The sequence below is a fragment of the Panthera leo genome, chromosome B2 (assembly GCF_018350215.1).
Source record: "Panthera leo isolate Ple1 chromosome B2, P.leo_Ple1_pat1.1, whole genome shotgun sequence".
Taxonomy (NCBI): domain Eukaryota; kingdom Metazoa; phylum Chordata; class Mammalia; order Carnivora; family Felidae; genus Panthera; species Panthera leo.
The window spans coordinates 2,634,737-2,660,186 of record NC_056683.1 but is presented as its reverse complement, the minus strand read 5'-3'; the positions used below and the strand labels follow the sequence as shown (position 1 = coordinate 2,660,186).

At 41.1% G+C, this 25,450-nt stretch overlaps 2 protein-coding genes across 2 annotated transcripts; both read left to right on the top strand.

The window, feature by feature from the left end:
- Positions 1 to 150: 150 nt before the first annotated feature.
- LOC122219381 (putative olfactory receptor 2W6) lies at positions 151 to 6,887 on the top strand (the record flags this gene model as incomplete). Its single annotated transcript, XM_042937615.1, has 2 exons — positions 151 to 1,070; positions 6,878 to 6,887. Coding segments are annotated over exons 1-2 (930 nt in total), but the record flags the coding sequence as incomplete, so codon positions are not given.
- Positions 6,888 to 10,947: 4,060 nt separating this feature from the next.
- Positions 10,948 to 11,491, top strand: LOC122219400 (peptidyl-prolyl cis-trans isomerase A-like). The gene has a single exon (XM_042937643.1). It carries the CDS (start codon positions 10,948 to 10,950, stop codon positions 11,428 to 11,430), a length of 483 nt encoding a protein of 160 aa, XP_042793577.1. The 3' UTR covers positions 11,431 to 11,491.
- Positions 11,492 to 25,450: the final 13,959 nt, after the last annotated feature.

The following is a 25,450-nucleotide window of genomic DNA, read 5'->3' as shown; positions in this document are numbered from 1 at the left end:
TGGCTTCTATAGCTGGGCAGAAGCTATTCTGATATCGGACTTGGTGGCTTATCTGTTCCTTAAAGGCCCCGACATTCAGGGGCTTTAGAAAATATCGATTCGGTGTTTGTTTTATTCTTACAGGTATACAGATGATGTGAAAGGAAGACCATGGAAAAATCCAATGACAGCTCAGAGTATGGTTTTATCTTAGTGGGCTTCTCTGATCGTCCGAGGCTGGAGCTGGTACTCTTCATGGTCAATTTCACTCTGTATTCAGTGGCTGTGTTGGGAAACTCAACCATAATCCTTGTGTGTATTTTCGACCCTCGACTTCATACCCCAATGTACTTCTTTCTGGCCAATCTCTCCTTTCTAGATCTCTGCTTCAGTACGAGCTGTATCCCGCAGATGCTGGTGAATCTCTGGGGCCCTGACAAGACCATCAGCTACGCTGGCTGTGCGGTCCAGCTCTTCTCCTTCCTCTGTGTGGGGAGCGTGGAGTGCATCCTCCTGGCCGTGATGGCCTACGACCGCTTCGCCGCGGTCTGCAGGCCCCTGCACTATCTGGTCATTGTGCACCCCCAGCTGTGTTTGCGACTGGTGGCCGTGGCCTGGGGGAGTGGACTGGCCAATGCCATCGTCATGTCCCCGCTCGCAATGACTCTGTCCAGATGTGGCCGGCGCAGGGTCAACCACTTCCTCTGTGAAATGCCAGCACTGATCAAGATGGCTTGTGTGGACGCCCGCGCGGTGGAAATGCTGGCCTTCACCTTCGCCATCCTCATCGTCCTCCTGCCCCTCGCTCTCATTCTCGTGTCCTACGGCCGCATCGCGGCAGCCGTGCTGAAGATCCAGTCGGCCGCTGGGCGCCGCAAGGCATTCAACACCTGCAGCTCCCACCTGACCGTGGTCTCTCTGTTCTACGGGAGCATCATCTACATGTACATGCAGCCCGGGAACAGCGCTTCCCAAGACCAGGGCAAGTTTCTCACCCTCTTCTACAACCTGGTCACCCCCATGCTGAACCCACTCATATACACCTTAAGGAACAAGGAGGTAAAAGGAGCGCTGAAAAGGGTCTTGGGGAGGCAACCATGAGCAGGAGCGACCATGTGCTGAGTTATGAAGCCGTAGGTGAAACATTTTTTTCCAAACACTGCCATTTACTTTGTGCTTGCGATCAATTCAGCCCGTGCGTCACACACTTGGATTTTTAAAAATATGGGTAAATACTGGGGTGCCTGGGTGGCTCAGGTGGTCTGACTTCAGCTCAGGTCATGATCTCACACTCCATGAGTTTGCACCCCGCGTCGGGAACTGTGCTGACAGCTCAGAGCCTGGAGCCTGCTTCGGATTCTGTGTCTCCCTCTCTCTCTGACCCTCTCCTGCTTATGCTCTGTCTCTGTCTCAAAAATAAATAAAAACATTAAAAAAAATTTTTAAAAATATGGGTAAATACCCTGAAGTGTATCCAGAGTCAGTAGCAATCAACCAGAGCCACACATAGTATGCAGCTACCTTAGCAAAATAATGTTTAGTAGAAAGAATGAAGTCTTGGAAGAGAGGTGAAAAGATTTTATTCAACTCAATTAATGAAGGAATCAGGCAAACATAGTGACCAATTAAAAAAAAAAAAGTCAAAAAGCACAAATTGGTAGGAAGAAGTGAAGGAGTGTCGGGGCACCTGGGTGGCTCGAGTCTTGATGTTGGCTCGGGTAGTGAGCTCACGGTCGTGAGGTTGTGAGATGGGTCCTGTGTTGGGGTCCACGCCTAAGAGCCTGCTTAAGATTCTCTCTCCCTCTCCCTTTGCCCCTCCCCCATGTTCTCTCTCTCTCTAAAATAAATAAATAAATATATAAAAATAAAAGGGAAGGAATGTTGAAATGAATGTACAAATGGAGACAAAACATTGCTGTGGGGAGAGAAGCCAATTCAGCTTCTGCCTGACAGGACTGAATTCGCTTGTCACCGGCAAGGGTTACTTTGCACTGTTGTGAGTTCGCCGTAATTTACAATGTTGCGGAACACCGGCCACAGAATCAGAATCCAGTAAGCTCTAGAATCGGGACGATGCATAATTTTCTACGGAAGCATACATTTTTTCCCTACAAAATAAACCTTGTATCTTATTTACCTTGTAAAGCTAAGTATGCGGTCTCAAGCCTCCTATGAAAGCACGTAGGTGTTTTCATCCTGATTTTTTTCAGACGACAAAACTATGGTTTATAGATCCTGTGTGAATTAGCCCAGGTCACACGGGGGATGCGTGGCATTCAGAAGCGGTGTGTATAAGTCTCAACCTCTGCTGTCGTCTACCGAATGACACTGCTTTTGCTACACAGTGTAGACTGTGTGTACAGCCCCCCCCCCCCCATCCCCATGCTTGCACAGTCGCACCAACATCCTGGATACCCCACACACCCTCCGAGAGAATTCTACCATTTCTCCCCCTTTCCCCATGCAAATCCCCCATCCAAATCTTCCCCATGCGCCAGTGGTCAGCTCGAATTAGCATCACATTTGTACAGTTATCTGAGTTTCTTGGATTTAAGAATGCCCTGGCCCTTCTTTTAACCTTCTGCATTTTTACACCTGGAAATACAGTTTTTCTAGTTAATACTATTATATTTATATGTCTCCTATTAGGCTGTCAATTCCCTGATTGTAAGGCCATTTTTTTAATCCTTCTTGGCATCATTCCAAGTATCAGGTTGTTATTAAAATGCCTCGCAGATAGTAAGCGATCAGTAATAGCTTGGGATGATTTTTCATCTTAGCTGATTAATCACATCCAGAAATAATTCCTTCACTGTATTAAAAAAAATTTTTTTTTTGAGTTTTATTTATTTATTTTGAGAGAGAGAGCACGAGCAGGGGAGGGGCTCTGTCAGTGCAGAGTCTGATGCGGGGCTGAAACTCACGAACAGTGAGATCATGACCTGAGCCGAAATCAGGAGTTGGATGCTTAACCAGTGGAGCCACCCAGGCACCCCAATCCTTCACTTTTTAAAAAAAATTTTTTTAATGTTTATTTATTTATTTTGAGAGACAGAGACAGAGCATGAGCAGGGGAGGAGCAGAGATAGAGAGACAGAATCCCAAACAGCCTCCAGGCTCCGAGCTGTCAGCACAGAGCCCGACGCGGGGCTCGAACTCACAAACCGTGAGATCATGACCTGAGCCGAAGTCGGACGCTCAACCAACTGAGCCACCCAGGCGCCCCCCCAATCCTTCACTTTAATTGATACACCATTCTTCCAGATTACAAGTGGACCTGTCTCAGCAGACTGAGTTTACATCTGCTGTCAAATGTTTTATGCTGTTTTTCTCAATTCAGTATAAATTCTATGATGAGAGAGAAAATAATCCGTTGAGGAATTTCTACATATATCAAAAGTCATCCCCAACTTTTAGGTAACAAAACTTTTTTTTTTTTTTTTTTTAATTTTATTTCCCCCTACATGGGAATCATTAACTCAAGATTGCCATGAATTCTGCCATGGTCTAGAGGCTGTTTGGATGGTAACAACAGTTCAGATGGTAAACCTCTTCAGATTGACCTAAAAAAGCTATTTCTCCCCTCCTCATTAACATTAGTCTCCCTTACAGTGCTCTCCCATTTCATTATTCCTTATTTGTTACTCATGTCCCTTTATTAATCAATTAGTGAGACCAGTGCCTCGTGTTTTTAAAAAAGCTTCTGTAAATGTAAGCGCAACCACATATGTTCACAAGTTGTACATCTGTTGGAAAGTTAGAGGACCACCTTTGCGAATGCCAGTGGGAAGGTCATATTTACATAATGTTGAGTTTTACATTGAAAGTGGCAATTACTTTTAATCAAGGTATTGTAAGGGGTAGGTAAAAAACAAAACAAAACAAAAACGCCTTAAATAAGCATCCATTTTGCCTTTGGTACCGAGGTGTAAACGCCACTTCTCAAGACACGAGAGACTGAGTTAGGGAACACCTAGAAGTCTACTCTTGTGACAGCACGGCTTCCCATGACGGGCGTTGCAGATCTGGTGGTTGACAGAAGAGCCTGCATTTCTATGCTGCTTTTTCTTCTGTATATCAGAAAACATCGATGGCACACTTATTTTGCATAATCCGTATTTTACAGACTATTTGCCTTGACTTTGTTTATTGGGAGTGTACTTAAGACAGAATCAAAAAGAAAAAGGGTTATTTTGCTAGGAGAGGTCTAACATCGGCTAAAATAGTTTTTAGAGGTTATAACAGAGCAAATGTGAATGTGGGATGAGTGTCAAACACCCATTATAAAATAAATTCTATGGATTTTTCATGATGTAGGATCTCCCTTTATTACAGACATATTCCCTGGAGACATGCCCAGGGTTTTTCACAACCAACAACTTACTTTGTCTCTTACTGTGGCACCAAAGCAATTCTTCTGTTGGACTTCCAAAGTTTTTACTATCTTTAGAAGTGCTGTAAAAAAAACAAACAAAAAAAACAAAGAAAAAAGATAAATAAATTCAAGCTTCTTTTCACTGAAGTACTTTATTGTATTAGGGGATCAGGTTTTTTAAACTGCCACTCAAAGGAATGAATCCATAATATGAGAAAATCATTCATCATTATGAAGCTTATTAAAATAATATTTATCAACTTGCAAAGAAAGGAGGGCTCACAAAACTCCACAAAGACATAGGTGTTCACATCCCTTTTGTGTGAAATTAAATATCACAGTTGCAATTGATAGGAAAATTTAAATTAAAAGGCATATTTACTTTTTAAGTATAACAAATAACTTCCTGATTTCTTGTTAAAAATGCCCACATTTTCTTCTTTATGATTCTGAAGACAAATAAAAATTTTATTTTGCTTTGTGTAATTGATAATTTGCAAAATTCCAGGATTGACTGGCTATCTGAAAAGCAAAAATCTACCTCTATCATAATTTTTCTACCATATTTTTTCTGCCATAATTAAAAAAAAAACAAAGTTTACTTATTGACTTTGAGAGAGAGAGAGCAAGCAGGAGAGGTGCAGGGAGAAGGAGAAAGAAAAAAAAATCCCAAGCGGTCTCCACACTGTGAGCACAGAGCCTGATGCAGGGCTCGAACCCACAACTGAGAGGTCATGATCTGAGCCAAAACCAAGAGTTGGACGCTTATCTGACTGAGCCACCCAGGCGCCCCTCTGCCATAATTTTTAGTGCATTGCCTACTGTTATTGCCATGCAAACTATGCCCTATGTTAGGAGAGTACGGCAGGCTTCTTAAAAAAGTCTTATGTGAAGAGCTCTAGTAAAGACAGTCATAGAAGAGTAAAATGAGGAATTTCATTATTCTATGGCATCAAACATGTACTTCCCCAAGATAACAAAGATGTCGAGTTCTTCTAAAAATTTAAAAAAAATTTTTTTAAGGTTTATTTTTGAGAGAAAGAGACAGAGCATGAGGGGGAGAGGGACCGAGAGAGAGGGAGACACAGAATTGGAAGCAGCCTCCAGGCTCTGAGTTGTCAGCACAGAGCCTAATGTGGGGCTCGAACTCACAACTGTGAGATCATGACCTGAGCCGACGTCAGACGCTCAACCGACTGAGCCACCCAGGCACCCCTAAAAATTTTTAGTCAGATGATTTCTTAGGGACTTCCTGCAGGCGTCTTCGTGAAAGCTCTAGATGGTCACCAGGCACCAGAAAATGTGCCCACCGAGGTCTGCCATTTCTTCTGACAAATGTTGTGGGAAAGGGGGTGCTGCTGTGTGGGTTTGAAGGTGCCACACGGCGGAGGCCATTCCTGTCCCCGGGGACTGCCTGCTGGGACTTGCTGTGGTGAAAACAAGCTGCGACTATATTCTTGGGACAGTTTTCTGACAAAGGTGACCTGTGACATCAGTATCAGTCAGGTCAAGGTGGTTGATAGTGTTCAGAACATACGTGTCTTCACTGGTTTATTTTTTGCCTAGTTCTATCACTTGCTGAGGAGGCACCAATATGTGCGTTATAATTTCCAGCCATGACTGTGCAATTGTCTATACCTCCCTTTAGTACTTAAAACAATGACACAGAGGATATGTTTATTCTTGTACAGGTGAATAACAACGTCGCATGACAGATTTTGGCAAAATAGCATAAATTTATTGCACTCAGTTGCTTATAACAGCATATCACATATGTTTGAAATGCTTGTGCTGGTAGCATCCTGAACCCTGTGTAAAATATTACCTCTAGTCCGAATTCTTTCGAGGCTGACCAAATTAATTGCATCGAGGGAGGAATTATCTATCTGTTTGGATACACAGATGGAAATGTCTGGCCACGTTGGTGCAGAAATCCTTTAAGACTGTGAAGAAACAATACAGTTGACTGTTGAAGAGTGTGAGGCTTAGGAGCACTGAGCCCCTGACAGAGTTGAAAATCTGCATATAACTTTTGACTCCCCACCAAAGCTGACTGCTAACAGTCTGCTATTGACCAGAAGCCTTGCCAATAACACAAACAGTCCATTAACGCGTATTTTGTATCTTAGGTGTATTGTGTACTTATCCTCACAATAAAGTCAGCGAGAGAAAAGAAAGTGTGATTAAGGAAATCATAAGGAAGAGAAAACACATTTGCAGGACTGTCCTGTATTTGTTGAAAAAAATCCGTGTATAAATGAACCCACACAATTCAAACCTGTGTTGTTCAGGGGTCACTGTATAAAGATTTCATCATTCTAGCATTTTCTGACTTAGAAGTGTAATCTGCACATTATGCCTCAAAATGATATTCAGGTCACTGCAAATGATCAGTCCAGATGGAATTAGCCTTCAATTTGATTTAAACATCTTTTTAAAAACATTTTTTAAGGTTTATTTTTATTCATTTATTTATTTTTGAGAGAGAGAGAGACAGAGCCTGAGCAGGTGAGGGGCAGAGAGAGAGGGAGACACAGAATCCAAAGCAGACTCCAGGCTCTGAGCTGGCAGCACAGAGCCCAGCACGGGACTCAAACCCAGGAACCGTGAGATCGTGACCTGAGCCGAAGTCGGACGCTTAGCCAACTGAGCCACCCAGGCGCCCCTGATTTAAACATCTTTTGATTAAACTGTCTAAACGCTTCAGTTTATTATTTTTTTTACATTTTTATTTTAATTCCAATTAATTAACATACAGTAAACACCTCAGTGTGATTCTTTGTATGCAGTGATTTCCTTTTCATAGAATATCCATGAAATTATCAAATGCCCCAGAAATGAAGAAAACTTTTTTGCTTCTGAATAGACTCTTGTCATTAATTTCTCATGGTGTATACAGTCATTGTTAGCATCCAGATTTAGCCCTGGTTTCAGAAAATACCCCTTTTCTTTCCATTCTAGCCCTTAACTTTTATTTTCCTTCAATCGGGAGCAGCGGACAGAGCAGAGACCATGTCGTTCCTGCAAGTCAGGATGGAGCCCCAGCCCTGTCATGTTATAAATGTGAGTCCTTGTCTATACCACTTAACCTGTTTGATTCCTGGGTTGTTTAGCTGTAAGATAGGAATTGTCACAGAAGTCTAATGGCATCGTTTACATAGTTGTTAATACCGTGTTTTATTAATGTACTAGTTTGCTTTAACTATTAGAAGGCAAGATGGTTGTGTGGATGTTTGAAAGCGTATGTGATTGAGAAAAGCAACCAGGGAGGGAGGCTTCTGTGTCGTGGGCAGGGGACGGTGGACCAGCCCTGGGACGGGTGGGGGCGTGGGGGGGGGGTGTGCTGCCTGCCGGCCCACCGCCCCTGGGTGTAGTCAGTTGGCCTCACAGTCAGAATGCATCCTTGGATCAAGGAAATACACAGCTTCCTTCCGCTGAATAAGAGTGACTCCCAGATTTTGACTCTTCCTCCTTAAGTCATCAAAGCTCCAAACAAAAGGTTGAATTGCCCTAAAATGGTTCCAGAAAGGTTCAACAGCACTGCCAAATTATGTCCACTGTGAGCCTACACTTTAGTCCATGAACTTTACTAATATTATTTAATTTAATAGTCATCACTTTGGCTAATCTGGTTTTCCTGTCTTCTCAACATAAAAATTGAGGTAGGTAGAAAGCACAGTCAGACTAAATTAATCATGAGAAATATTTGAGCCCTAAAAACCTCCTGAGTCATTTGTGTGAGGAACTGTACATCTTTGAGGAAAGTCTTCTTTTCTGAAAGCTCATCTATATTCTCTTTATTAGTGTCATATCAGTTCTGTGATAAAAGCTAGAAACACCAGACTTTGTAAATCCAGTGGGAGAGACAAAACAGGCCCTGTCTTAATTTTCCCTCGGGTTCAACGAGAACATAGTAACAAGTATAAGAGGTGCTACCACTAATGATCCAGTAATAGCCACCCTAAATGCAATACCACTCTGGAGAGTAGACCCGGGCCACAGCCACTTGTCAGCTTTGGTTCAGAGAGGACTTCCAGGAATAACCATTTCTGTACTAGGACATCTGGGGCCTCAGCTAAGATGGCTTAAGAGACTGAAAATGGCGGTCACAGCTCAGATGGGGCCATGTATCTGGGGCCTCATTTCTTCACATAGCACCTTTTGCAAATAAAATATTCGATATGCTCTTTCACTGACATGCCTGGTGCTTCATCTGTGATGGTTGAAATAGCTGGGAGGTTAATGGGAGCACTCCTCCAGCAGGTAATCTCAGGGTAGTTCGACATGCGTGCTGGCTGCCTCTTGTGTGAGTGTTCTGATAGACCGTGGTGGGCACCTTAGAGGTTTTTATGACCAAACCTCCAAAGTCCCAGAATGTCTACTTTCACAACATTCTGTTGGTCATGTGAGTCACGAGGCCAGCCAATCCGGCTTCGAAAGGAAAGGAAGAATACATTGTTTCTATTATTAGGGGAATGGCATTATGCATGCAGAGGGAAGAAATTGGTAAACCTCATGGAGACCATCTACCACAAGCTTGAAAAAGGGAACACAGAAAAATGTCTTCACGGCCTTGGTAAATGAAGACTTCAAAAGGACACAAAAAGGGGCACCTGGGTGGCTCATTGGGTTTAGCATCCAACTTTGGCTCAGGTCATGATCTCACAGCTTGTGAGTTTGAGTCTCACGTTGGGCTCTGTGCTGACAGCCCAGAGCCTGGAGCCTGCTTCAGATTCTGTGTCCCTCTCTCGCTCTGCCCCTCCCTCACTTATGCTCAGTCTCTTTCTCTCAAGAATAAATAAAACATTAAAAAAATTTTGAGAGAAAAAAGGACACAAAAAGTACTGACAATATATGAAAAAAAAAGTTAGAATTCATCAAAATTTAAAACCGCTCATCATCAAAAGAACCGTTGTGAACATCAAAAGGCAGACCACTGAGTATTGGAGAAAACACTTACCTTACACATAGCTGATAGAAAGACTCATCTCCTGAACTTATAAAGAACTCCAACATGAATACTAAAAAATACTTTAAAAATGGGCAAGCAACTTGAACAAGAACTTAAAAAAAAAAGAGATCCAAATGGCTAATAAACATATGAAAAGATGCTCAACTCAGTACTCATTCAAAAAAGTGCAATAAAACAACTTTTTGTTCATTCAGTGCTGTGATAGCATTTTTATCCTTATTTCACTCATGCTTTATTATCAGCTACCTCAAAACCATTTCAGAAATAAGTAATAAATACTTTATTTTAAAATTAAAAAAAAGTGCAATAAGGTCTTCCTTACTATGAATAGTGGCTAAAAACACAAGGAGGACAATACTAAGTGTTGGTGAGGATGTGGAACAACTTGAACTCTCATCCTTTCTTGGTGGGAGTGTTAAAATGGTACAGCCACTTTGGAGAGCTGTTTGGCACTTTCCATTAAAGTTAATAAACACCATATCAGTTACCTATTGTCCCATTAACTAACCATCTCAAGGTTCAGTGGCATCAAACAACACATCTTTAATTTGTTCATGATTCTCTGGATCAGCAACTTGGACTTAGTTCAACCAGATGGTTCTTCCACTAGTCTTGCTCAGGGAAGACAAGACCGGGCAATGTTACTGCCTTATGGCTTGTCTGGGACCGGATAAAACGACTTCACTCTTATGTTCGGTGGTGGCTGTTGGTTCCCTGTCTTCAGGAAGCTAACCCAGGCTTCTTCACGTGGCAACAGTGTTCCAAGAGGACATACGCTTTTCAGATTTCTGAACATTATGTCACGTTCGCTGATAAGCTATTGGCCAAAGCTACTCGCATAACTAATGTGTGTGGGAGCTAGAAAAAGACATGGCTATAGGGAGGAGGCCACTACTTGACAATATATTCCATACTCTTATTCTATGACCTCAAGGTTCACTCCTAGGCATATATTCAATGAGAATGAATGTATGTGTCCACCAAAAACTTACACTGTATCTACTGTCAAGACCCCCAAAGACCACCATATCAGCTAGTGATCAAGCAAAGCTGAGTTTATTGCACCCACCGCAGAAATGGAAAATACTCTCTTGACAGTCCATTGGTATCTCAAAAAGGGAAAATTAGGATATTTATAAGGTTTTCAGACCTGGTATGAACGATTATGAGGTGAGCCTTGCAAAACAAAGAATTGGTTGAGTTTGGGCAGAGCTTAAAAATAGTAGCTTTATGGGGCGCCTGGGTGGCTCAGTCTGTTGAGCATCTGGCTCTTGACTTCGGCTCAGGTCATGATCTCACGGTTCGTGACACTGAACCCTGCATCAGGCTCTGCACTGACAGCACGGAGCCTGCTGGGGATTCTGTCTCCCTCTCTCTGCCCCTCTTCTGCTTGCTCTCTATCTCTGTCTCAAAATGAATAAAACAAACAAACAAACAAAAACTTAAAAAAAATAGTAGCTTGGTGGGTACAACAAGGTGAAGGTGTTGAAGGAAAGCTTGATAAGTGAGCTGTTCAGTTGGTATTTCCTGGAGCAAGATATTAAGTTATTATTACTTGGTCTCAGTGTTTAAAGTAGGGATTGGAGCTTTGCGGTTGCCAGAGCCCAGGAGCCGCCCAGTCATGACCCACCCCATTATCTTCTTCAACATCACCCTGGACGGCAAACCCTTTGGCCATGTCTCCTTCGATCTGTTTGCAGACAAAGTTCCAAAGACAACGGAAAATTGTTGTGTTCTGTGCACTGGGGAGAATGGATTTGGTTATAAAGTTTCCTGCTTTCACGGCATTGGTTCACGATTAATGTGCCAAGGTGGTGACTTCACACGCTATAATGGCACTGGCAGCAAGCCCACTTATGGGGAGAAACTTGATGAGAATGTCATCCTGAAGCATAGGGATCCTGGCATCTCATCCGTGGTCCGCTGGACCCAACACGAATGGTTCCCAGGTTTCGTCTGCGCTGCCAGCACTGAGTGTGATGGTGAGCAGGTGGGCTTTGACAAGACGAAAGAGGGCACGAATGTTGTGGAAGCCAGGGAACACTTTGGGTACAGGAATGGCAAGAGCAGCAAGATCACCATTGCCGACTGCAGACAAATCTAGTGCATTTGACTCGCGTCACATCTAAACTGCCAGGCTGTTCCTTCTGTCGCTCAGGGGAGCAGTCCTTCACCCCCATCTGCTCGAAACATCCTACAATCTTTGTGCTCTGGCTGCAGTTCTGTGGGTCCCCTAGTTTCCTGATTCCCCTCCAAGTCTAGCTGGATTGCAGAGCTACGTTTATGATTATGAAATAAAAGCTGAACAACAACAAAATAAAAAAAAATAAAATAGGGATTGGAAAATGTGTCTGGGCCCAGTTCAACACAGGGACAGAAAATTATGGCTTCAGTCCTCCCCACGCGATCAAACAGTTTGGTGTTCCTATATTAGTGAGAGTGAGAATGTAAAGCAGCTTGATATTGATTGGTGGGTTTCTTCTGGGTCTTTTGTGTTGTATGTATGCATATATGTATGTATGTATTTGAGAGAGCACAAGTCAGGGAGAGGGGCAGAGGAAGAGAGAGAATCCCAAGCAGGCTCCCCACCTAGCATGGAGCGCAACACAGGGCTCAATCCCATGACCTGAGCTGAAATCAAGAGTCAGATGCTCAATAACTGAGGCCCCCAGGTGCCCCTCTTCGGTGTCTTTGTTAACAGTGTCTCTCTAAATCTCATATGTGTTTCTGCTTGTAAGAAGGAATCAGTCCTGGTAAGTGGGAATTAAAAAAAAATTTTTTTTAATATTTATTTATTTTTGAGACAGAGAGACAGAGCATGTGCAGAGGAGGGGCAGAGAGAGAGGGAGACACAGAATCTGAAGCAGGCTCCAGGGTCTGAGCTGTCAGCACAGAGCCCGACGCGGGGCTTGAACTCGTCAATCGCCAGATCATGACCTGAGCAGAAGTCAGACGCTCAACCGAGTGAGCCACACAGGCACCCCTTAAATGGGAATTTTTTTAAGTCTACATTTCACATTAACAATTTTTTTTTTTACATTTATTTAATTTTGAGAGACAGAGAGAGACAGAGCACAAGTGGAGGAGGGGCAGAGAGAGAGGGAGACACAGAATCCGAAGCAGGCTCCAGACTCCGAGCTGTCAGCACAGAGCCCGACATGGGGCACGAACCCACAAACCATGAGATCATGACCTGAGCCGAAGTCGGACGCTCAACTGACTGAGCCCCCCAGGAGTCCCTACATCTCGCATTTTAAAGCCACATTGTATTTAATCCCAATTCCTTTGCAGTTTCTGAAGTGGCAGGAAAATCACGCTCAGCCGTAACTGGTAGGACTGTACCTGCTCTGTTCTCCTGAAAAGTACTGACCGTGTTCGTCCTTCCGCTTTAATAGCTGAAAGCAAGTGTTATAACTAAGAACTTTTAACCAAATTGAATAAATCACTTGGTGTTGAGGAGAAAAAGCCCCAGTAATGTCATCCTGCTCACTGTCCACAACTTTTCGCCTCACGTAGTCTCTTAAATGTTACCTTGCAGGACATTAACTGACTTTGGAAAGCCAAAATCAGTTCACGATTTTCATGTTAAGTAATTTAGCAGATGTTAATTTATTAGACACTGGTAGAAACACAGCGGAGAGCAATCATCATATTGTCTGCTCTCTCGGAACTACTAGATCGGGTGGGGAGGAAGCAGTAGGCCCAAGTTCACGTGCAAATGCATAGGGACAATCGCCGTAACGACAATATCCTAAAAGCTACCATACGAGTGTACTGCACGCCAGGAACTGTTCTGAGCTCTTCATAAACTGGATTATTGAATCCTCCCCCAAAATAAACACTTCAGTTCCCGTTGTTATTTTTACAGATGAAGCAACCGTGGCACAGAAAGGTCACACGAGCTATGATCCCACAAGTAGGCGGCAGAGTTGCGTCTGACCCCAGGCCACCTGGATCCAGAGTCCACATTCCCAAACAGCACCCTGCCCTCATTCTGTGAGTTCTCTTCATAAGTCTTGCGACTGCTCAATATAAAAGCTATGACCACAAAGTGTAAGACGTTGTAGTAAGGTACAGGTATGGGCTGAAGGGAGACATTATGATTAAGGGAATTAAATTGTCGATTTAAAGGATGAAGTGGCATTATTCAGCTAAAGAAGCAGAGAGAACATGAGTACCGTTTTAGAGAATGACACATTTCAAGAACAGGAGGTGGAAAAACGGTTTACCGTCCAAGAACTTGGACCAGGGCAGTGTGGGTGCAGTAGGGAGAGAGGTGACACTGGAGGAGTAGGTAGGAGTCACATCACACGGGACTCTGAAGACATGTTAAGGAGCTTATATTTCAATTATAACACAAAGCCAAAGCCATTGAGATGTTCTATGCACAGGGATAACATGATAATAATGCATCTGTAAATCTCGCTCCACTTGCCCTGTGGATGTGGGTTCCTCTACATTTATATCTGGGTATTACAGAGTAGAGTTGACATCTTTTCAGGATCTGCTCTAGGGGTCTCTAGACTATTTTCTCATTTTGCTGACTTCCAGGGAGAAAGCCCTCAATGGACCCTGACCTGGATGTCTCAGACAGCCTCAAGTCTCATGCAAGCCATCAGTCTGCTTATTCCAACCATTAGTTCTGGCAGGCAAAGGGGATATTTTGAGGGTAAGAGAGAGATGAAATGTTAAATTAGTAACTCTCCAAGAATCCTCTGTAGACATTAAATGGTTTCAAAGGCACATCAAATTGTGCTAATAATAATAATAATAATAGAGACTTCAAATATAGTTTCAGACAAGTTTAAGATTCTAAACATTAAACAAGATAACAAAGGACATTGTAACAATGGGGTTTTCTCTATACAAGAAAGTTGTGCCATGAAATCATTTAGCATCAGTCTTTACAAGGTACAGTACGAGAATTTAAAAGAGGAAGACATATGAAAACATTCTCAGTAAGAAAATTCACCTAAACCTGCACAGCCATTGGCCAATTAAGCATACAAAACTAATAATTTAAAATGTGGATCCAGGGGCACCTGGGTGGCTCAGTCAGTTAAGTATACGACTCTTGATTTTGGCTCAGGCCATGATCTCACTGTTTTGTGAGTTCAAGCCCCGCATCCAGCTCTGCGCTGACAGTGTGGAGCCTGCTTGGGATTCTCCCTCTCTCTCTGCCCCTCCCCGTTCATGCTCTGTCTCTCTCAAAATAAATAAATACACTTAAAAAAATAAAAAATAAAATATGGATCCAGTTTATAAGCTTAAATATTTATAGGCTAAAAGCAAGCAGCAGAAAAGAAAAATTATAGAGTACAAATCAAGGAAATAAAACACAAGAAAACAATCAAGAAAAATTAATAAAATCAAAGGCTGAATCAATAAAATTGACAAACTTCTAGCCAGACTAGACAGAGAGAGAGGACACAAGTTACCAAAACCATAAATGAAAGAGGGCTCATCAGCACTGACCTCGGGGACCTTAAATTGATAATAAGGGGATACTATGAACAAGTCTATGACCATGAATTTGATAAACTAGATGAAATGGACCGATTCCTTAAAAAAACAAACTAATAAAAGTCAAATGTGGAGAAATAGATAATCTGAATAACAATTTCCATTAAATAAATTATCGATAATTAACACTTTCCTAAATAATAAAGCACCTGGCTACACTGGTAAATTCTAAAAAACATATACCCATCTTCCACAACCTCCTCTAGAAAATTACAAGAAGCAGAAAAATTTCCTAACTTATTCTATGAGGCCAGCTTTACCCTAACACCAAAGCTGACAATGACACACATATATTTGCTCTCTCAACTGAGAGGGTCTAGAAGCATCGATGTCCCAAGAACTGTGAGCAAACCTCACAGTCAGGTCTTGATTTCTAATGCCAATCTCCAATAAAGGAACCTGGGCTTTCTGAAGAAATGATTGATTTTAGGACTAAGGAAGGGGATATACAAGATAATATTGGAGCATTTTATTGGACTGGAAAGCAAGGAAGTGGTCAAAGTGACATGGCAGGCGAGGGAAAAGCCTCCCAGAGGCCAAAGTGCTAGCAATTTGAGTGAAACAAAATAAATAAATTGTATTGAGCTATACCCAAAGTATACAATAAATATCTGTGATCCATATTGATATAAATAAATGAACATTAAATAAATGGGAGAAATAGACCTAAGTCTCATGCAGAAAAATTCTACATAATTTATGCAAATACTCCACCCTCAAGGAATTGGAGCCACAGCTCTTAGTGACTATGGTACATGCGTAGTGATCTACTCTCAAGGTATACGGGATGTATGCCAAGGGGGAAACGGGTAAGTTGACCGTGGAGAAATCTGGCAAATCCACCGCAGCCAGCTGTCCAGAGCAGCACGGACAGGGTGAGTCACGCCGATGGCGTGCGCCCTCGATAGGATTTTATGAGAATGGCACTTTATCTGTATGTGTTTCCTCCCAGAAACATAATCTCAGTCTATTTATAAGAGAAAAAGTCCAGCAAGTATGGGCGGAGGGACAGAACTCCTCCAAACTGTGGGCGTCATCCAAAACAAGGAAAGTCTGAGAGACTCAAAGCCAAGAAAAGTTTAAGGCGCCATGATGACTATATATAAACATATCACTAAATAAGGTGATATGCTGGATAAGATCATGGAACAGAAAAGGGACATTAGGTAAAACTAAGGAAAATATGGACTTGAGTTAATAGCAATGTATTAATATTGGCTTATTAGTTGTGACAAATGTACCAGACTGATATGTTTGGAACAGGGGAAACTGGGTATTAGTGATGTGGACATTCTCTGCACCATCTGTACAGTATTTCTGCAAACTTAAAATTGTTCTAAACGAAAATTTATTTTAAAATTTTCAAGTTAAGGGGTACCTGAGTGGCTCAGTTGGTTAAGCGAATGACTCTTGATCTCAGCTCAGGTTTTGATCCCTAGGTCGTGAGTTCAAGCCCCGTGTTGGGCTCCAGGCTGGGTTTGAAGCTTGCTTAAAAAAAGAAATAAAGAAAAATTAAAACTTACAGGTTAAAACAGAATACGCATTTGTCTTAAATTCCTATGGAGGATTTGCCAAAAGTTCCCATGTATTAGACTGTAAAGAACATTTCAATTAATCCTAACAAAACAAAACTGTTAGAGGCATCATTTTCTTTTATTTGTATTTTTTTTTAATATTTATTTTTGAGAGAAAGAGAGTACAAGTGGGGGAGGGGTTGAGAGAGGGGGACAGAGGATCTGAAGCGGGCTCAGTGGTGACCACAGAGAGCCCAACACGGGGCCCAAACTCATGAACCCTGAGGTGATGAACCATGAGGTCACCAACCGTGAGGTCATGACCTGAGCTGACGTCGGAAGTTCAACAGACTGAGCCACCCGGGGGGCCCCATGAGGCATCGTTTTCTAATCACAATAAGAAGTAAAACCTAATAAAATCTTGAAAGCAAACAGACATAATTCAAACCTAGAATTTTTTACAAAGGCTATGAATGTATTCTTTTATCAATTCTAAAATGTTTAGAAAATACTGACAAAATACTGCATATTATTCTGAGATTTGACTAAGTCAGTGCTTCCATGAAATTCATAGCCTCAAATAGTTAAGGCAGAAAATGATAAAGTTGTATCTTATTCTTCATTTCTAGGATTATTCTATTCTTTTATTTTTTAATTTACTTTTTTGGTTTTGTCAACTCTCATTTGACATCTTCCTGGGCTTTTTAAAAGTGTGTGTACAGTTTTCTTTTCAGTTTCAACCGAATAAATTTTTCCCGTACTTCTCTAAAGTCTATTTAAGCCCATTTATTATGTCTTCCATGTAGAGTATCATGAGATGTTACTTCTCTTTTGGATGAATACACTCTGCTCCTATATTACTGCAAGTTAACCATTGAACAACTGAATTAGACCTTGGAGAACAGCATTTCTTTTATTATGTAACAATTAACTAATTATTCTGTCTTCTCTATTCCCGACACACACGAAGCATTTTCAATTACATTGTTGGAGTATCTCTTGAACTGTCTCTTTTCCTTTAATCCCATTCTATTGATTACTTCATACCCTATGTCAACAGAAAAACTGAACTCTGCCTCCCACATGGTATTAATATATAATTCCTTCTAACACGTACCCCACAGTGCCACCGCAATTCATCTGATAGGTGAAATATGGTAAATTATTGTTTGAATTTGCATCACAATGATTACCATTGAATTTCAGAATCTTCCTGTATTTTATTGGCTAATAGAATTTTCTCCGCTATGAATCACACTTAACCTATTTTTCCATTTCCATTGATGTTTGTTTTGATCCTACTGAATTGTATGGTTATTTTGCATGCTTTATATACTTTCTAAACTCCGTACAATTTATTTTACTGTATTTTCTCGTACTGTTGTTCCTTTTAAAGCTTTAATTAATAAAGTATTTTTGTACTGAGTTTATAAAGCAATGTGAGGATATTTATTAATGTGCTACTGTAATATAATACAAAGAATATATTTTTTAATCTTCGTCCCTGGCTTCTGGCCAAAGCTCCCTAAATTTTTGTAATTTCCTAAGTGATAGGGGTACAAAGAATATCTTTTATTTATTTATTTTAATGTTTATTTTTGAGAGAGACAGAGAGTGTGAGTGGGGAAGGGGCAGAGGGAGCTGGGGACAGCAGATCTGAATCTGAAGCAAGCTCCAGGATCGTGCTGAGAGCAGAGAGCCCCACGCGGGGGCTCGAGCTCATGAGCAGTGAGATCATGACCTGAGCCGATGTCTGACGCTTAACCGACTGAGCCGCCCAGGTGCCCCGAGAATGTCTTTTATTCTAATGCTTGGTCTTTGAACCTAGTTCCTGACACAGAGCTCCAAATCCTTTGGAATTTCCTGGGTCTTCAGTTCTAATGTGGTGAGTCTTGCTGGGTTCCTGGGTAGCTTCAGGATGGGGGCTGGCCACCAGAAATACCACGCAATGACTATGAGCTTGGAACTTTTCAGCCTCCCCACCCATCCTCCAGGGAGGGGAGAGGGGCTGGAGATTGAGTTAGTAATTAATTATACCCACATGAGGAAGCCCCCGTAAAGATCACTGTGCACCCCAAGTCCATAGGGACAGATGCTCGCTAGTGAGGTGGGGCACTTCTGGACTTTGCCTGATGTATCTCTCCATCTGGTTGTTTATCTGTGTCCTTTGTCGTGTCCTTTATTATGTAATAAGCTCGTAAACATAGTGTTTCCCTAAGTTCTGTGAGTCATTCTAGCAAATTATGGAACATGAGGAGGGGGCTATGGGAACCCTGATTTATAGCCAGTCAGTGGGGCTGGTGGGACTGAGCCCTTAACAGGTGGAATCTGAGCCCAACTCCAGGCAGATAGTGTCAGATCAGATTGAATTATAGGACACCCAGCTGGTGTTGGAGAGCTGGTTAGTGTGGGGAAAAACACCACACACCTGGTCACAGAAGTGTTCGGAGTGAAGTGAGTAGGAAAAACATTTCCTTTAGTTGGCGTAGAGGGATTTTCCTTTACAACTGCCTGTTTTCTTTATGACTTTTGTTTTTTGCATTTTTGTTTAATAAAGCCTTACTTCCTCTAAAATTATGGAGATATTCTGCTGTATGTTCCCCTAAAGTTTTATAGGTTAAAAACTGAATTATAAAACCATCTGAAATTTTCTGAGTATTGAAAGACACATTTCTAAATGTACTTTATTTTCCAAAACAGCCGATTTCTTCAAATGCAGATTATTGAATAACTCCTACTAAAATCGACATAGCACTTGTCAGTGTGGACACTTGATTCTGCTCTATTGATCTGCTTGCCTCTTTTTATGTTAATATCACAATTTAAATATGATACATGAAATGTATTCCAAGTCCCTTTTTTATTCTTTCAAGTGTGGTTAGTCAATATTATGTCATTACTTTTTAAATACAGTTTAAATTTAGTTTGTTAAGGATTTTGAAAGGGAAAAAAGTACATTAGGTAGAATTGAAGGCAATGTGAATAAAGCATGGACTTTAGTCAATAATAATGTAAATGCATTTGTTCGTTACTTGTGATCAATATTCCATATTATCGTAAGGTATTAATAACAGAGGAAACTGGATGTGGGTGATACGGGAGCTCTCTGTACTATCTTTGTAATTTTTCTATCAATTTAAAACAATTCTAAAATAAAACATTTATTACAAAGTTAGGTTTTCAGGTTTACTAAAATAGCCTATACTGATTTTTTTACTGAAACTTCCATATATAGTTTAAAATTAGTTTGTCAAGATGATTTTAAAATCTTATAGTAATGTTTTATTGGGATGGAAAGAGATTTATAAATTCATTTGAGAGAAATTGATGTTAAACTAGTAAGACTTCCAAAAATACAGTACATTTCTGTAGTTACTCCAGCCTTTGCTAACGATATTTTTCTTCATTATTTTCATCTTTTTAATATTATTTTCTTATTTGGTGTCCAGTGGTTATTGCTGGTATACAGCCACAAAGAAGGTTTGTCACTGATTTTTCACGTTGATGAATTTATCTTACCAAATACGCACCAGTTGTCACGGTCTGAGTGCTAAACTTCTTAGGGTTTCAGGTATATCACCATAACATTAAACAATATTTTTATTACCTCAAGTATTTTGATTGTTTTATCCGTCACTTACCCATTTGCATGTCCTCAAAGGACACATACGGCCAGGAGTGGCTGGTGTCCTAGTGAGACCCGAGGAGAGGAGACGTGCCAGGGGATGAAAGTGTTATCTAACAGATAATGAAACAGAAATATGGACAAAGTTTGGGTTTTGTGATAACATTGTTGACCTCCTTCACCGAACCTTAACTATAGTTTTGCACATGAGATAAACATCTGATTGTTTCAGTCACTCTACTTGGGTTTTCTCGCAGCTTCCCTGTGACTGTGCTCCTAAATCATGGACCATATACTCTGGGTACTGATCATTGACGGATATTAAATTTAACAGAATGTTTTTTGGTATCTATGTGGTCACTTTATATCCTTTTAAGCCTCTTGAATTATATACCAAGTATGAACGTACTTACATAGAAAGAGGAGGGGAGGGGAGGGGAGCCCGGGTGGTTCAGTCAGTTGAGCGACTAACTCTTGATTTCAGCTCAGGTCATGAGCTCAGGGTGGTGAGGTTGAGCCCTGTGGTGGGCTCCACACTGAGCATGAGGCCTGCTTGGGATTCTTTCTCTCTCCCTCTGCCCCCCTCCCCTACTCGCTCATGCACTCTCTCTCTACAATAAAAAAAGAAAGAAAAAGAAGGGGTGAGAGATAAGAGGTAAATCTTTTCATATTTCTGGGAAAAGTATTCTGTTGGTTGGAAATATCTGTCCCATGATTTTTTTTTCACTTTAAGCTGTAGACGTGGTAAATTTTATTTTTAGATTTCATAATATTAAGCCTTCTTTGCTTTGTTGGAGTAAACTCTATGTGTTCATATTATAAATTTATTTTTCTTCATACTGATTCCATTTACTAAAATTTTATTTGGAATGTTCCCTTCTATGCCCACAACTCAGCCTGACTTTTTTTTCCTTTTACTATCAGTCTGATGACGATATCAGGATGATTCTTGCCTTTTCAAGGACTTGGGAGCTTTTCATATTTTTTGAAATGTTTGGGGAAATTCTCTGTTCTTTGAAAGTTTGATAACATCATTCATAAAACCATCTGTGTGTCTTTGAGACATAGATTTTTTTTATATTTCCAATTATTTTTATGGAATTCTGTATTGAATATTAATATTTTCTCACTGGGAGCCAATTTTGGCACATTGACTTCACAGAATATTGCTCATATTATCCAGTACATCACTGATAAGGAGTTCAACAATATTCTCTAATACTTGTTTTATAATCTTTGTGTACCCTGTTTTCATTCTCCTAATTTTCATTTGTGCTGCTTTGCTAATTCTTTTTTCAAGTCATACTAATCAATTACTTATTTCATGCATCCTTTGAATGGAAAATATTAATTATATGGATTAACTACTTTTCATTTTTACCTCATTTCATCAATTTCTCCTTGAGTCTTCTTTATTCTAGTCTTTCTTCTTTCATTTAACTTTCTGTTATTTTCTTTCCATTTTGAATTGAAACTTTAATTCATTTTTTCCCATTTTGTTTCTGTCAAAAGGATTTAATGCTATAAATATTTCCTCTGTGAATTCTTTTGGCCCTCAACTCTAGATATTCATATATAGTGACTTCTTTGTCTTTCAGCTTTAAATATATTATAACTTTAATTTTTATCTTCAAGCGACATTTATCCAAAAGTGTGTTTCCAATTCTTTTGGGTCCATGACTTCACAGCAGCAATCACTAGCTCATTGTTGGTGACAGGGAGCCCCTATTGGGCCCATACATGGTGCTACTTCTTACCCCTTCTGTAGTTGATGATTTCTTGGATAGTCATCAACATGTGATAGAGATGTATACCGTGTGACCCCTCTGACAGATCCATTCATGTATTTATTTACTCCTCAGACCTCCTTGTCCACAAATTCCCAATCCTGTTCCTTCCAGGTCCCTGATAAACCAGCCAAACCCACTCACCCCTGCCTAGGAATATACTAGATACCTATGTTCGACTTATGTTTTCTTGATATGAAGTGGAGGACGAAGTGGTTGGCCTGAAGCTCTGCCCATTGGGAGGATTTCCTCTCACAAGTGTCTTCCTGAGACACCCTGAGTGGGGGGTATAAATCAGCAGTAGTCTAAAATATTGGCAGGGGGACCTCGTTGGCTCAGTAGGTTAGGTGTCTGACTTTGGCTCAGATCATGATCTCACAGTCTGTGAGTTTGAGCCCCGTGTCGGGCTCTGTGCTGACAGCTCAGAGCCTGGAGCCTGTTTCAGATTCTATGTTTCCCTCATTCTCTTCCCCTTCCCTGCTCGCACTCTGTCTCAAAAATAAATAAACATTAAAAAAAAGTTTAAACCACAATTTCTTTATCCATTCATCAAGTGTGATGCTAAGTGAAATAAGCCATACAGAGAAAGACGGATACCATATGTTTTCACTCTTATGTGGATCCTGAGAAACTTAACAGAAACCCATGGGGGAGGGGAAGGAAAAAAAAAAAGAGGTTAGAGTGGGAGAGAGCCAAAGCATAAGAGACTCTTAAAAACTGAGAACAAACTGAGGGTTGGTGGGGGGTGGGAGGGAGGGGAGGGTGGGTGATGGGTATTGAGGAGGGCACCTTTTGGGATGAGCACTGGGTGTTGTATGGAAACCAATTTGACAATAAATTTCATATACTGAAAAAAATATTAAAAAAAATAAAAAAAGTTTAAAATATTGGCTTTCACCAAAATACCAAGATGACTCATCTGTTAACCAGGTCTGTGTTTTTCCTCTTGTTTCAGGTGGTCCCAGTAAACCCCCTCTTCCCCCCACCTTAGTATATTGGTGTGAGTCAAGAGAGGCATTGGTAAAACTAAGGTAAGTGACACAGCAGTCTGGACCACCTATCCCCAGACCACTTAAAAATGTCATTGTTGAAAAAGAAAACCAAAGCAGGAGGCATCACAATCCTGGACTGTAGCCTCTACTACAAAGCTGTAATCATCAAGACAGTATGGTATTGGCACAAGAACAGACACATAGAACAATGGAATAGAATAGAGAAACCAGAATTGGACCCACAAATGTATGGCCAACTAATCTTTGACAAAGCAGGAAAGAATATCCAATGGAATAAAGACAGTCTCTTTAGCAAATGGTGCTGGGAGAACAGGATAGCGACATGCAGAAGAACGAACCTGGACCACTTTCTTACACCAGACACAAAAATCAACTCAAAATGGATGAAAGACCTAAATGTGAGACAGGAAACCATCAAAACCCTAGAGGAGAAAACAGGCAATAACCTCTTTGGCCTCAGCCACAGCAACTTCTTACTCAACATGTCTCCGAAGGCAAGGGAAATAAAAGCGAAAATGAACTATTGGGAGCTCATCAAGATAAAAAAGCTTCTGTACAGCAACGAAAACAATCAATAAAACTAAAAGGCAACCAATGGAATGGGAGAAGATATTTGCAAATGACATATCAGATCAAGAGTTAGTATCCAATATCTATAAAGAACTTACCAGACTTGACACCCAAAAAACAACTAATCCAGTGAAGAAATGGGCAGAAGACATAGACACTTTTCCAAAGAGGACATCCAGATGGCCAACAGACACATGAAAAGATGCTCAGCATCACTCATCATCAGAGAAATACAAATCAAAACCACACTGAGATACCACCTCACACTGGTCAGAGTGGCTAAAATTAACAACTCAGGAAACAACAGATGTTCGTGAAGATGTGGAGAAACAGGAACCCTCTTGCACTGTTGGTGGGAATGCAAACTGGTGCAGCCGCTCTGGAAAACAGTGTGGAGGTTCCTCACAAAATTAAAAATAGACCTACCCTATGACCCAGCAATAGCACTGCTAGGAATTTACCCAAGGGATACAGGAGTACTGATGCATAGGGGCACTTGTACCCCAATGTTTATAGCAGCACTTTCAGCAATAGCCAAATTATGGAAAGAGCCTAAATGTCCATCAACTGATGAATGGATAAAGAAATTGTGGTTTATATACACAATGGAATACTACGTGGCAATGAGAAAGAATGAAATCTTAACATTTGCAACAACATGGATGGACTGGAGGGTATTATGCTAAGTAAATAAGTCTGTCAGAGAAAGACAGATATATGTTTTCACTCATATGTGGAACTTGAGAAACTTCATGGAGGACCATGGGGGAAGGGAAGGGGAAAAAATACTTTTAAACGGAGAGGGAGGCAAACCATAAGAGACTCTTAAATACGGAGAACTGAGGGTTGATGGGGGTGGGGGAGAGGGAAATGGGTGATGGGCATTGAGGAAGGCACTTGTTGCGATGAATTCTGGGTGTTATATGCAAGCGATGAATCACGGGAATCTACCCCCAAAACCAAGAGCACACTGTATGCACTTATGTTGGCTAACTTGACAATAAATTATATATATATGTGTCATTAATGTGATAGAACTCTAAATCTTATAGAGTTTATCTCCCATTCTCTGCAGTACATGTATCCTAAAGGGAAATCGAGAGTAGTGGTCACTTCCTGCTGACCAGGCCAATCAACGTAATGTCATCAACATAGTGAAGAGTATGATGTTCTTCACAATGTCCAGATGACCGAGGTCCTTTCAGGCTCTACTGTCAGTGAGGACAAAAAAGTCAACATTATCTCTAAAACACATATCCAATCTAATTGTCCTTATTGTTCGGTGTTGATAAGAATGCATTCTTATCAAGATCAATGAGTGCATAATAATGGCCAGTGTGTGTGTGTGTGTGTGTGTGTGTCTGTGTGTGTATCTGTTTTATTAAAGATGCTCTATCCGACCGCACAGGGGCAATGGTGCTGCCATTTGGTGAGTTTCTAGTAAGCCGCTGTCACCCACAGCAATCCATCTGATGTTTGCAGGAGCCAGACTGGTGAATGGAATGGGGATATGATGGAAACCGCTATCCCTATACCTTTAAGTCTTTGAGGGTAGCATTAATCTGCCGCTTTAGCCGTAATGTGGTATTGATTCTGATACACTATTGTGGCTGGGAATTCGGGGCAGCTTAATGGGCCTTTTAGCTTTTAGACAATGGATCCCAGTCAACAAGTCAAGAGACACTGTGAGAGAGCTTCTTGGTTAATCAATGTGTGGAGATTTGGGGACATTGGTGCCCCTGGAGAAGGTGTGGAAGCTCCATACCCTTTTCCCAGATCCTGCCCTACGCCTCTCTTCCACCTGGCCGTTCCTGAGTTATATCCTTTTATAATTAACCAGTAATCTAATAAGAAAAAAAGGGACCAATCTGAAAGCTTTACCAGCTGCCAAGAATATTCTTCTCAGTTTTGCTCTGAGGCATGGCAGGTAATGACCACCACACAATCTGTGGATCCACTGAACTCTGGCAGGCACAATAACAGCTCCTCAAAGATGTCATAGAATCTGTGAATGCTCCTTTATGTGACACAAGAGATTTTGAAGACATGATTAGGGATATGGAGTTTGAGATGGGGAGGTGACCCCGAATTA

What these genes read in the sequence shown, in the direction of transcription:
- LOC122219400 (XM_042937643.1), top strand. Translation starts at nt 10,948, where the DNA reads ATGACCCACCCCATTATCTTCTTCAACATCACCCTGGACGGCAAACCC.